The sequence below is a fragment of the Talpa europaea genome, assembly GCF_964194135.1.
Source record: "Talpa europaea genome assembly, chromosome: 5".
Lineage (NCBI taxonomy): Eukaryota > Metazoa > Chordata > Mammalia > Eulipotyphla > Talpidae > Talpa > Talpa europaea.
In genome coordinates, this window is record NC_140071.1 from 98,369,159 (window position 1) to 98,383,887 (window position 14,729).

General features: G+C 37.0%; 1 protein-coding gene across 1 annotated transcript in view; it reads right to left on the bottom strand.

The window, feature by feature from the left end:
* Positions 1-11,747: 11,747 nt before the first annotated feature.
* Positions 11,748-14,729, bottom strand: part of MRPL1 (mitochondrial ribosomal protein L1) — a gene marked incomplete at both ends in the record, with an annotated part of 76,872 nt that continues 73,890 nt past the window's right edge. Inside the window, 2 exons of the mRNA XM_084233487.1 lie at positions 11,748-11,866; positions 13,226-13,307. Coding sequence (XP_084089613.1) covers positions 11,748-11,866; positions 13,226-13,307 — 201 coding nt within the window. The remainder of the gene's footprint in view (positions 11,867-13,225; positions 13,308-14,729) is intronic.

The following is a 14,729-nucleotide window of genomic DNA, read 5'->3' on the forward strand; positions in this document are numbered from 1 at the left end:
TGGCCAGGGAGATACCTGCATGGCACAACAGACCTTTCCTGTCGTGCCTGCTGCTCCCCTCAGCAGTGTATTTCAGTGGATCTGCCTGTTCTGCTCCCCAACTCCATCTCTGGTGAATCCTCTCACCTCCCGCACCTCTGACCTATACCCTAGTTCTTATATGCATAAGTAAATAAATCTTAAAAAAAAACCTGGGGGACAATGTCACATTCAGCAGAATGGTTAAAATGAAAGCATTAAGCCAATTATTGGCAAGGACATGGAGCAGCTGGAACTCTTACACATTGTTAGCAGTATATATTGATGCAACTTCTTTGGAAAACTGTTGAGCATTATCTGCTACAAATGAATATACATCTAACTTAGGATCCAGCAAAATCCACTCTTAGGTATATATCCAAGAAACTTGGATGTATATGTTTACCAAAACAAATGGACAAGAGGGCCTCCCTAGTGGCACAGCGATTGAGCGCTGGGCTGCAAAGCTGCCCGCAGCCTCGGCAGCACCAGTTCGATCCCTGCCCTCTGGTGAGGGTCCCACATGGCGCACAGACCTCTCCTGCTGAGCCCGCTGCTCCCCTCAGCAGTGTATTTCATCAGTCTGCCTTTTCTGTTCCCTGTTCTGGCTCTGGTGAATTCTCTCACCCTCCCAAGCTACTGGCTGTACCCAGTGCTTGTATAAATAAATAAACAAATCTTAAAAAAAATTTTTTTTTAAAAAAAGGACAAGAATGTTAATAAATTAGGGCATCATTTATAATAGCCCTAAAACTTCATCAGAAGAAATAAACAAAAATGTTCATATCAGCAGTTTTGTAATACCAAACCAAACCAAACCCAAGAAATCTGATTTAGAACAGAGACTACCAGAGGAGGTGGGGAGCAGTAAAGTGTGGAGGCAGCACAATGGACTATGGTAGAGGATGCATTAAAACCTATGGGATATAGCTAATGTAGCATGTAAAGGAAATTTATAGTCTTAAGTGCCTACATTGAAAAAGATCAATAAATTGGACAACCTAGACTACATCAAACCAAAAAGATTCTTCACAGTGAAAGAAACTATTGTAAAAATGAAAAGTCACACTACCAAGTGCAAGAAAATATTTGCACATCATTTGACCAACAAGGGGCAAATACCCCTGACCTACAAAGACTTCATACAACTTCACAAAAGAAAACAAGACCCAATCAAAAAAATGCCATGCATATTTAAAAATTGATGTGCATATATCTTAAATTTTTTTTTACTAAATATGTATGGTGATAGACACTAACTAGACTTAATCATTTCACAATATATGTGAATATTGAATCATGTACATTTCAAATATTAGTATATGTCAATTATACCTCAATAAAAATAGAGTAGCTTTGGGATAATGCTACTACAATATAATAATGCTACTTTTGCATAAAAATTAATTGCAAATATGTATGTAGCATAATACTATCTAACTATGAAAAGCTCCATATGCCAACAGTATAGATTTAGGAATATAATTTGTACAAGTGTAGAAGATCCACATGGAGCCACAGGGAGGCTAGGTGAGGGAAATCACGTAAGTTTTGATCTATTTGAGTGAATCTTTTTTTATCAGGAGAATCCATCCATATATTTGTCTTTAATAAAATGAAATTGACATTTCTTCTCCTTCAGAAAATAAATGGGCAACACATTCTGCAAAGTACATTTGCTATGTATATAAAAATTTGGTTAACAAAGTAAAAACTTTAAATTTAAATAAATATGATTCTTGATTTCATAGAAATCATACAAGACCTTTAATAACTTTTAAAGGAATGAATGGGACTTCAGAGATTTGTTGATCCTGCTACCCTTGCTAATTTTTCCCAAATATAAACCAGATAGTGACCTTGTACGTAAGTATCTATTGGATTTACCTGCCCAACACCCAATAGTGCTTTAAAAATATATATATATATTTCCCTGGGTAATTTCTTCTTCCCTAGTACATACTATTGGTGAGGATTATCAATTCTGCCTTCTGACCAAGGGCTGGGTGTATAAACTAAACTAGACATAGGAGACTCTCTCATTTTAGAATTTAAATCTTGAGTGGAGTGTTGCAAGGTCAGAAAACAGAATTAATTAATCTTGACAGTAGATCTCTGGTGAAACTGTTCAATGGTTCCTGGTACTTAGATTTCCTGAGCTATGTTGCTTCCTAGCCTTTCCAAATACTAGTTGTTTGACTTTTCCTTTATTCTATGAATCACCCCCGCCCCCATCCTTACAATACATTCCTACTAAGCTTAAGTCAGTCAATTTCTGTTGACTGTAACTGAAGAACACTATTTGATACATCTGGAAGTAAATACACTCAATAAGAACGTCACTATTAGTTTGCAAAAGTACACAACATTTAGTTTTGCTTAACTGTATGCCAGAATTTGCTTACCTGAAAAGTCTACATTCCTCCTAGCTCTACTTCTGGACCTTCCAAATGGTGCATATTTAAAAACTACCATGAATTACCCCAAATGTTTTCTCTGCAAAATAACTCATTTTCTGAATTAAAATGTGTATCATTACACAACTCACTAAAATGTGTATAATAAATAAGAGATAAATCCAAGTGTTACAAAAGGTATGAAAAAACTTAAACAGCATGCACTGCTAGAGGGAATGTAAAAAGGGTATGTAGCCATTTTGAAAAGCAGTTTATATAATTCTACATACAATTCACTTAATATTTTAAAACAGATTTTATAAATAATAACCTTCTATAGTGTCATCATAGGAAATAATACCCATAAAACCATGGTCTTATGTGGTAATTATATTTTCTTATAATATGCTGAAAACATACTTTAACCATTTTTTTAACTTATTTATTTATTTATTTATTTATTTATTTATTTATTTATTTATACATACATACATACAAGCACTGGGTACAGTCAGAAGTGCGGGAGGGTGAGAGAATTCACCAGAGCCAGAGCGGGGAGCAGAGCAGGCAGAAGGACCGAAGTACACTGCTGAGGGGAGCAGCGGGTGGCAGGAGAGGTCTGCGCGCCATGTGGGACCCTCCTCCGGAGGCCGCGGAGCAGCCGGGATTGAACCGGCGCTGCAGCGGCTGCGGGCAGCTTGGAAACCCAGCTCTCAACCCCTGCGCCAGCGGGGAGGCCCTAACCATTTTTTTAAAAAGATTAATTAATTTATTTATACAAGAACCGGGGTACAGGCCAGATGAGCGGGAGGGTGAGAGGATTCACCAGAGACAAGAGCGGGGAACAGAACAGGCAGACTGACGAAATACACTGCTGAGGGGAGCAGTGGGCGAGACAGGAGAGGTCTGCCCCGCCATGTGGGACCCTCGCCAGCTGGCCAGGAACGAACTGGCCCTCCAGAGGCTGCAGACAGCTTCACATCGCTGCGCTGCGCTCAACCCCCTGCGCCACCAGGGGAGGCCCTAACCATTATTTTAAAATGTGATTGTTTCACTAACCATTGAATTCATTTCCTATGCCACTAATGGTACAGATATTGCCCTGTGGGAAACACTGCCTTATTCTATTTAAATTAAAAAATTGTAGAAATTTTCATTCAAGCAATTACCAACTTAACAAACAAATATAAAATTTTATGTAGCACATTATGAGACATACAAAGTATTAGATCTTTCATTTAGCAAAAACTTGAAAATCAATTTTGGTTGGATTTTTTAAAATTTAAAGTGATTAAAAGACATGTGGTGAGGATTGTCTGACCTACTTTCAGCTGGCCCAGTACTGCCATGTTCTCTTGGGTGGGTGTTCATGAGCTCTTAGCTGGGTCATGCAGTTGCAATGGATCCAAGTTCAAACTGTGGCAACTTAGATGTTACCAGGGAACTAAGTCAATCAAAGAATTCAGAAAATACCAGGTCTATGGAAATGGTGGCAGCATTCAAATAAGCCCAAGTTGAGAGGAAACTGAAACACCAGCTCTGAAACCAATTCTGGAATAAGGTATTTGACTCTACGAAAGAGCTGCTATTAATTAAGCCAGACTACCTCCTTACCATTATATCCTGAATCGAGGGCTTTGTATGCCATTTATTCCTCCGTTCTTAAACAGATGAAAAGTGAGGTAACCCTGCTCACAGCAGCTCAGAGTGAAGTTACACTGGTTGGAAGTGATGATAAAATCAGGGGTTTACTTTATAGGACTCTAACAAATTTCTGGTGACATTCAAAGAAGTGGAAAGTCCCTGACTTTGGAGATGTATCAGTCATTACCCTGTTATTACTAAATTCTGGATATGAATATGATGAAGGATTAATCATCTCTCACAGTTTCAGGTTTGTTATCTCCTACAAAACAGAAGAAAAGTCCATCTTCTCTCTTGCTATCATTGCAAGAGCAGAGAGTGAGTATTGATTATAAGGTGATATTGATGCTGACATGCTACAGAATTACCAAAAATAAATCTGACCAACATCATCTGCTATTCTCTGAAGGAATCTATGAATGAGCAACGTGCCAGGTTGACGTCCATGGTCAACTCTAGCAAGAATGCTTCTGAAGTAACTGTCTTTTGACTTTCAATCGCATTCGCTAAGCTGTCATCAAAAAAGAGTTGATTCTCTCTGATGCCACAGCCTTGGATTAGTAAAAATCAAGTTTCATCCTCAGACAAGAGGTAAAGAAGAAAAATTCAGTCAGCTGATTTTGGTTTTAGTTTACAGCTATCCTTGTCAGAAGAAATTATCAGTCGATCGTCTAAATTACTAAAGAGCCCAAGATATTTGTAAATTATCTTACAATAAACAATTTACAGTGAGGGAAAAAAAAAGTGGCTAGGGGGCCTCCCTGGTGGTGCAGGGATTAAAGTCTCAGCGCTATAAGCTTCACCAGCCACTGCATCACGATTTTGATCCCCAGCCAGGAGACTAACCCACATGGTGCAGCAGACCTCTCCTGTCTCACCCACTGCTCCCCCCAGCAGCATATTTCAGATCTGCCTGTTCTGCTCCCCACTGTCTCTGGTGAACCCTCCCCCCAACACACACACCTCTGGTCTACACCCCAGTTCCTGTATGCATAAATAAAAATGAATCTTTAAAAAAAAGCGACTAAAGAGCTGGCAATGTGGGATTACTCCAGAACCAAGCTATCTTCTATCCTCTACTCTATGCCCAAATGATCACAACCATGTAATACCAGGAAAGAAGAAGCCTCCTCATAGAGAGGGAATAAAAGGAAATGGAAGCAAATATTAAGTGGTTGTTTAAGGAATTATGAAGTCACTGTTCTTTTTTTTTTTTTTTAAAGATTTATTTAATTTATATAAGACCGGGGTATAGGCCAGATGCACGTGAGGGTGAGAGGATTCACCAGAGACAGTGCATGGAACAGAACAATCAGACTGACGAAATACGCTGCTGAGGGGAGCAGCAGGCGAGCCAAGAGAGGTCTGCTCGCCATGTGGGTTGCTCCAAGGCCGTTGGGGATTGAACTGGCACTGCAGAGACTAACGACAGCTTCACAGCACTGCGCTTAACCGCCTGTGCCACCAGGGAGACCCCGGTCACTATTCCCTTTAAACTCCTCATCGTCCTTTCTTTACTTGCCAAATTTACTTAATGTGCTTTCATTTTTAAAAAAATAAAATACGGTAAATTTTTTGTTCCTTGTGATATCTTTAGAGGAAAACTATTATTTTAACCTATTCCTTATAATAAAAGGCCTTTTAGCTAAGATCAAGTGTCCTATCTGTCCTTACAAGTTTAATATCTGATATGTCTTCTGTGGACAATATAGTATTTGAATGTTGGGAATTAGAAGATGGAATAGAAATTTGTTCCATCCACTCCAATCATCGACCTAGTTGGTATTAGAGTGCATCCAAGAATGGTGTGTCTCTCTTCAGAGGAAAAAATTTATTTATTTTTGTTTTTAAATGAAGGTTGCTGTTGAGTTTCTAAAGTACACTGAGGAATCCTCAAACAGGAAGAAAGACTTCGGTCTCAGAGCACAATTTGATTATCCATGTACAAAACTCCAAACAAAGGTTTTATATTTCTATGTAAAGGATTAGGCATATAAGATGGTGACCTTCATGCTATCATTTTTTTTTTTTTTTTTTTACTTTCTTACATTGTTGTTCATTTTTGTACAGTATTTTTTTTCTCTCAGGAGACAAAATTTCCAATTTTATATTTTGATTAAAAAATTAAAAATCAGGGACCTCCCTGGTGCTGCAAGAGGTTAAGACACAACCAACAAAATTGTCCACAGCCACTGCAGCATGAGTTTGATCCTGGGCCAGCAAGGGAGCAATCCACACGGCGCAGCAGACCTCTCCTGACTGCCCCCCACACACACCCTGCTCCTCCCCTCAGCAGTGTACTTCGATCACTCTGCCTGCTCTGTTTCCCATTCTGTCTCTGGTGAATCCTCTCACCCCCCACACCTCTGGCCTGTACCCCAGCTCTTGTATGCATAAATAAATAAATCTTTAAAAAAAAAATCAAAGTGGAGATATCAACATCTTCTTGCTTTAAATGTAACCTTTTCTGGCTAGTTATGTTACTATGTACACTAAATCTCAAAGCACTAGAAACAGGTATTTTACTTATTATGATATGAAAATTGGATTAAAAACTAAATGCCCTTAAACAGCTAGAGTAGAACACAAAAACAACGGACTCTGAAAAAAGGACCTAATATCTTCCTGTGAGTATATTCTTAACATCCTGTAGGTTAAATAACCTATAGATTTACTTGTAATTACTTTAGTAGGGATAAAGACTATGATAGATGGAAGGGATGGTGGTATCTAGAACTATACCATAACGTTGATAACTGCTGAAGCTGGGTGGTGAGTTAATGGTGTTCAGTATTTTACTTTTTTTCTGCATATTTCAATGTCTATAATACAAGTTAAAACAAAAAAAAAACTAATCAAATATTCATTCCAAATAAAAGTCTAAGTGATATATAAAACATCTTTGCTATTTTGTTTGTATAGCCAAATAAAAAAACAAGGAATTACCAATTAAGTTATAAGAAAGGTTACTATTGCCACCTACTGGACACTATGATTAACTATTTACTATTTTAAAAATCACTATTAGATAGGGTCCAGCCCCCACCCCAAACACCTGGTCTTTAACAAGATAAAGCTATATAATACCATTTATATTTATGTGTGTTTATATTAGCAATGTTAATGATGGTATATTACATCTCTTCTAATAGTATGAAAACCCACCTGAAAAAGACATTAAATTTTTGTTTTAAAGCACACTGGTGATCATTTATAATGTTCTTGTTTTTTTTTTTTTTTAAGATTTATTTATTTATTTATGCATACAAGAGCTGGGGTACAGGCCAGAGATGCAGGGGGTGGGTTGAGAGGCTCCACCAGAGACAGCGGGGAACAGAACAGGCAGACTAACTGAAATACACTGCTCATGGGAGCAGCGGGCGAGACAGGAGAGGTCCACTGCGCCATGTAGGTCTCTCCCTGGCCGGCTGGGGATCGAACTCGTGCTGCAGAGGCTGTGGACTGCTTCATAGTGCGGCGCCCAACCCCTTGCGCCGCCCGGGAGGCTCCAATATTCTTGTTTTATATAAGAGCTCAAATTTTGAATTTTCCACAGGGGAGAATCCAGAATTTAAATCACTTATACACAGAGACACATCAAATAACTAGAAACTAGTCCTGGCTCTTAAATTTGGCAAATTTACTTTTTTTAAATCTCACTTTTTGAGACTCTTTACTTTCATTTCAAATTTGGTATCTTTTATAACTGGTTAATTGCATAAACTAGTGATTGCCAACATTGATGCATCTGATTCACTCGTGCGATTTTATTTATTTATTTATTTATCTATTTATTAAAGATTTATTTATTTATTTATACAAGCACTGGGTACAGTCAGAAGCGCGGGAGGGTGAGAGAATTCACCAGAGCCAGAGCAGGTAGCAGAGCAGGCAGAAGGACCGAAGTACACTGCTGAGGGGAGCAGCCGGCAGGGCAGGAGAGGTCTGCGTGCCTTGTGGGACCCTCCCCTGGTGGCCGGGGAGCGGCCAGGGAGTAGCCGGGGATTGAACCGGCGCTGCAGAGGCTGCAGGCAGCTTCGCAACCCAGCGCTCAACCGCTGCGCCACCGGGGAGGCCCTACTTGTGCAATTTTAAAGCAAGCTCATTTTGGTACAAAAGCCAGAGGTTTTTGTTTGTTTTTCACCAGTCAGGGTTAAGCAGGTAAGTCAAAAGGCAAAATACAAATACCAGATATGATTCCACTCATATGTAGACTATAAAGAAATAAAACAAAGGAACAGACAAAACTAAACCAAACATATCCTAAAAATAGAACTGTAGAATTGAGGCTATCAGAGGGTAGGGGTGAAATGGAGGGGGGTGCAACAGACTATGGTGGAGGATTATTGGGACTTTGGTGGTAGGTGTGGTATAGTAACATATATCTGAAGAGATGTGAACCTACACCCCTAAAAAACATATACAGTATTGTAAACCAATGTGACCTAATAAAAAATAGTAGTTTAAAAAAAAAGCCCTTAGAAGAGGCTGGTGGTTCTCAGCGTGAGGTCAGCACCACCATCATCATCTTCATCTGGGAACAGTTTTTCAAGTTCCACCCCTGACTGCTGAGTAGAGTCCAGCAATTTATGTTTGCAAGTCATCCAGGTAACTTGGATACAGGCAAAAGTTAAATAATCACTGTATTTACTATGAAAAATTTTAAGGTTTTACTTCTCTTTTAAAATACGATTTATTATTCTCTATGAAAATATAATAATAATGACACAAATGGGAAAGAGATTTCATTAAGAGTCATCTAATGCAATTCTACTATTTTTTCAGATGCATCCTATTATAAACACTCAACATTAATTCTAGTTAGCCAACAGGAAAAATATCCTAATGGAAAGGTAGGAAATAACTCATTCACATACCAGTTAATAAAACTCTGGAATGTTCTTGTCCAGAGCAAGTTTTCCAATCATCTTTCCTTGTTCTGATTTTAAAAAAGGCATCTTTCTAAGCTATAATTAAGACTTTCAACCTTATCGTTCTAACTCAGGAATGTCATTTCTATAAATAGAGACAAAGATAAATAATAAATACAATAAATATGCTTTTTATAAATAACAAAAAGTGGGTTGAGAAGTAGGACTTGAAAGTAAGTTAAATGTCCAATAATTGAAAAGTGAGTCCAAAAATGAAAGCAGAGCCTCCCTGGTGGCATAAGGGGTTAAAACCCACAACCTATGAAGATATTGGCGGCCACTTCAGCGCGAGTTCGATCCCTAGCCAAGAAACTACCCACATGGCTCAGCAGACCTCTCCTGACTCGCCCGCTGCTCCCCTCAGTAGTGTATTTCAGTCAGTCTACCTGTTCTGTTCCCCACTCTGTCTCTGGTGAATCCTCTCACCTCCCCCTCCACACACCTCTGGCCTGTACCCTAGTTCTTGTATGCCGAAATAAATCTTTAAAAAAAAAGGAAAGCATTACCAGGATGAATATTGATAGATCATTAAAATGAAAATTTCTTATGAGGTTTCTAAATACTAATGGAAAATGCTCACTTTTTAATTCATGTGTGTACATGGTCATTCTCTCTCTTCCACTCTCTCTCAACTGAAAGACAATGGAAAGCACTATTGTCTATAGTTATCACTGAACAATAGCATTGTTTTAAAATATATTTTTAAAATTTGTTTTACATTAATTACTATTTCTAAAATTTCAGTAATAAGATTTACTTTATTAAGCAGAAGAAAATCTACAACAATAAAATTTTTACCCTGTGAGGATCTTCAGGTAACAACTAATTGGTAAGTTTTCAAAAGATGGTAATGTGGAAAATGAGCAGATATCCTTTTCTCCCCATCCTGCACTACTCTTTTCTCATCCCACTCCTTTCAGCCCTTTTATTTATTTTATTTCTACTTTCTTCACATCAGCTCTGCTATAACCTTATAGTTAGAGATATCAAGAAACTGAAGTGTTAATTACTCAATATTTAAAAAATTTCAAACTGTACAGTGAAACAATTTATCTTAGAAAAAATAAAAAGATGATAAAATAGCCAGATGATTAAGAGAACAGACTTCAAAAACAGACAGATAAAGGTTTCAATCTTAGCTTATCGCCTATGGGACATCACACAAGTTTCAATTTCCTTTTCTGCAAAACGGAAGTACCACCTTCCTCACTACACTGCCATGAGAATGAAATGAGAGGACGCATACAATATCATAGAGATTACAATAGTGGTTAGGCCTTCAACAGAGGGTAGCTGCTGTTGCTGTTTCTTAGTAAATGCTACAGTTGTCTTTGGTAAACAGTCTTTAAGGTTTAATTTTCCTGTGGGAACAAAGCTTAGAAGGATACTGTGTTTATTCTTAATTATTTGGGCTTCACAAACCACTAAAATTTTAAAAACAATTTGGAAAATCTATATGGAGCTGTCAAAATATTCTTTACAAAATGGGTATTATTAAAACCTGACCAAAAAATTTATTAGCACTATTATTTTATTTTTAAAGAAGCATTTAAACACCTCCCTAAAAAAGTGGAAGGTAGTGACAGAGTGATGAAAATCTTCCCAAGAAGGACAGCTGGCAACTGCATGCCAAAATTATCATTTTGTCACATTTTTTTCATTTTGTCACATTCCAATGAACACTTAAAGATCAACACCACTTTGCAAACTGGCATTTATAAGAGATATTCAACTTCTTAGCTTGATTCTTCATCCACAAATACAGTAGTCCTAGTAGTTCTATCTACCTCATTGGATATTCAGTCTACAAATACTAACCAAACCTGTTAAGCAGGGGAATTCAGGATCAAATGAGTTTAAGTATATGAAAACACTATACATGGTACCTGGTATTGTGCAAAGCACCATTAAATATATAGGGTATTATTACTACAAAATGCAAGCATATATTATTACAAATTGATTTCTAAGAGGAAAAAAATATTTCCCACCCACCCTGTTTTTAATGGCTCAATCATTTTCGATATTCATGCCATCAGAAGTGAAATTCAATATTTTCCATAAATTTTTCTTTATAAAATAGTCATATTTGTGATGTAGTTCATGACATTGCCATTCTCTGTCTTATGGGAATTTGGGGGTACTACTTTTCCCTCAGATGGTAGGACTCTCAAGGGAAAATTATAAGAGAGAAATTGCTGCTACAATTGCCAGCAGGCAGAAGCTGAATTTTTAGGATGAAACTTTACCAGGAAATAGAAGGCAAGTTCAGACATAATGAAAATTTTATTTTCTTATGTTTGAAAATGTCATAAGATTTTCCAATGTTAAAATTCACTTTCAAGTCTGATGATTAAAAAATAAAATACCAAATGTAGAAATTAGTTTTATAATTTTCTCTGTTGCTTTTTATTATTTATTTATTTATTTATTTAAAAAAAAGATTTATTTTTATTTATTTATACAAGCACTGGATACAGTCAGAAGCGCAGGAGGGTGAGGGAATTCACCAGAGCCAGAGCGGGGAGCAGAGCAGACAGAAGGACAGAAGTACACTGCTGAGGGGAGCAGTGGGCGGCAGGAGAGGTCTCTGCACCATATGGGACCCTCCTCCGGTGGCCGGGGAGCAGCTGGGGATCAAACCAGTGCGGCAGAGGCTGCGGGCAGCTTCGCAACCCAGAGCTCAACCGCTGCGCCACAGGGGAGGCCCTCTCTGTTGCTTTTTAATTACCAAGAATAACTTCACAATGCAGCACTGTTAGGCAGGTACTTTATTATTTCCTTTAGTTTCTGCTTCTTTAGGCAACAGCGGCTCCATCTTTAGTAACAAACCTTCACTTGTTGAACTTCGAAGGAAAGCCCGTATCACAAAGGGTCCTGAAAACAAAGATAAGAACCAACTTTCATTTTATGCCATGGATACCAAAGGAACAAATGTAAACATACAGCAAGAAAGCTTACAGGACTTGTTATATTTTCACTTGAGAAGTACTGGTTTACTGAACTAATATTTTGAATTATAAAAGGAAGATCATTTCTAGAGTGGAAGACAAACTAGCTGTACTCTAGAATATTAGAGATTTATCCTTGAAACAACATATATTCACCAAAAATTCATTTTTCTCTTCCAGAAGATAATCACCTAGAATTTACTTTATTGCAAAGTCAACAGTGAAGTGAGCAGGTGGTGATATTTATATTTGATGGCAATATTCTAAATATTTACCTAAAACAGTACAGCTGCTACCTCTGTGTTACCAAACAGTTAGAAAATTCTCTAAAAAATTAAAAAGCTTTCAATAAGAAAAACATTAAGGGACTTAATTTAAAATGGCAAAAAGAAGTTAACTCCACAGCTTTGAAAGATTTACTTTCCATCCGTCGACTTATGCTATAGTCTCAGAGGCTCCCCTTTAGAGAAATCAAAATTCTCTGTGGAATATAAGGATCCATACACAAACAAATGAGGTACACATTCATCCATGTGTTTAACTCCCAAAGAAGGTGAAAAATCATTTAGAATTATGTTTAATTATATACTTGTTTATAAAGCAAAAGCTGACAGATTCCTGTAATGGTAAGCCTATAAGTGAACTGTCAATTGAGTGTAATGGACCCTTGCTTGGCTTTAACCAGCTGGGAGTGAAATTTGTCTGTGGAAAGAATGTGAATGGCATGTAATACAATGATAAGGTCACTGGAGAGGTTCCTAGCCTACTACACAACTTCTACATCTTGACCACGTTTCATTATACTCCATAATCACCCTAATTATAATAAGACATGACTCTTGTGACATGATTAAAAATCTTGTTTCTTTTCTGAAATAAATAGGATTAAGAAAGTCAATTGTTAGTGCCAGTGCCAGTACCAATAAATGGTCTGATTTCAAAATATCATTTCATAAATGGTTTTAGATTTTAGTTAACACTTTTCTAAGTTAAAAGGCTAGGAGTTACAGCTTTTTGTCAAATTTTATTATGTTTAATGGTAAAATAATGTGGGAATTTACAAAGATTTCAGAATATATTCTTTATTAACATTAAAGTGGTCTCCTCTCTAAACAACTACAACTTATTAATAAGGTAATTAAGAATCATTTGGAGAATCCAATTTTATTTAATCCTTAGAAATACTATTGCTGCTGTAGTTAGATGTTAACTGGATTTCTCAATATTTTACATTTTTAAATCATTACTGGAGTAGTAAGGAAATCTACTCCAGCAAATCACTTACCCAAATTTAGTGGTCTATGTTTACAAACTTCATTGATAACTGCCTGGATATTGGCAGCTATCTGGTCACTTGACATATCCAGCTGAAAGAAAGAATATTAATTATGTGCAAGTGAGAAGATAATACAATTTTTGGTAATTGCATTATTTATTATAGACAGTGTTTTTCAAACATTCAACTAACAACAAATTACCTAAGGGACCCTACAGTGAAAGAAAAAACTTCCATAGTTCTTTTAGAATGCTACATTCACATGTCTTTGCATGTCAAGACTTAATTGCCTTTCAGAACATATTATAGCAAAGTATTTTGAAGTTGTTCCACTTAAGATTCCTTAAATTGCAAGTATCTTCCCCAAAGCATATCCTGAGGCAGAAGAAACCATCCTTCTACCTGAACACCCAAAGAAGTAGTGTTATTTTCTTTTGAAGCTATTTGTTGATTTACTTTTAAAGGAAACTATAAAAATGTTTGGGAATTAATGCCTTTTGAGTTCAAAATAAAATGACTTGACCATATACATTCAGACAACCTATCTCATGCAGACAGTCTTAGAATGCTGTGCGAATACTCTGTGCAATAACAATTATGCTAATTAGTAAAAACTCCTGTAAGTATATATTAAATGAGGACAAGATGGATGATGTGACCATGAGGTAGTTCACTATAACTAGGTTCAAGGTTGTAAACTCAAATATCTATGGGGGCCAGAGTAGGTAACATGCATGACTGAAGGGGTCTGGGTTTGCATATATATGCAAACAGCACAGGATGAGCAGAGGTGGAAGGCACTGCCCGATATGCAGGAGGCAGTAGCTACTCAGTGCTAATAGACTGTTATACTGACAGCTATGGAGGAAGAGTTGTCAGAACTCCTGACTTGTCAAGTACATAGATTTTTTTTTAATTTAATAAAATAAAACCAAACCATGATTTGGGCCCAACCAAATAAGTCTGGGGCCAAATTCAATCTGCAAGCTGCCTGTCTGAAACTCTAGATTTCATGCTGCTTCACTGAAAACAGTAATAAATATTGAATTTGAAACTGACTTAGTGATATGATTCTGTATTGCAAAAATATTTGATTATAAAGCTAAAAGATTTGTGAATACATCCTGTCAGCAGTAAAAAGCTATTTGATATTTCTAAGGAGAATAACAGTATATCTGATCTATGTTTTAGAAAGAATTCTAAAGGAAAACAGAAATTGGAAAACGTTCTCTATAAATCATCAGATAGTAAATATTTTGGTCTTTGCAAGGCAAACAGTCAGATCCAAGTACACAATTCTGAGGTTGTGGCATGAATGTAGCCATAGGCAATACAGAAGTGAATGAGTAGTCTATGTTCCACTAAAACTTTCCTTGCAAAAGTGGGTGCAGAGCTGGAAATGGTCTACAAATATGGGACTCTTACTGTGGGAGGATGTTTGAGGAAGTCAGTGGGCTAAAACAACCACTAATTTTTGCTCGAGCAGAAAAGATTTTTTGTTTTGTTAACAGAT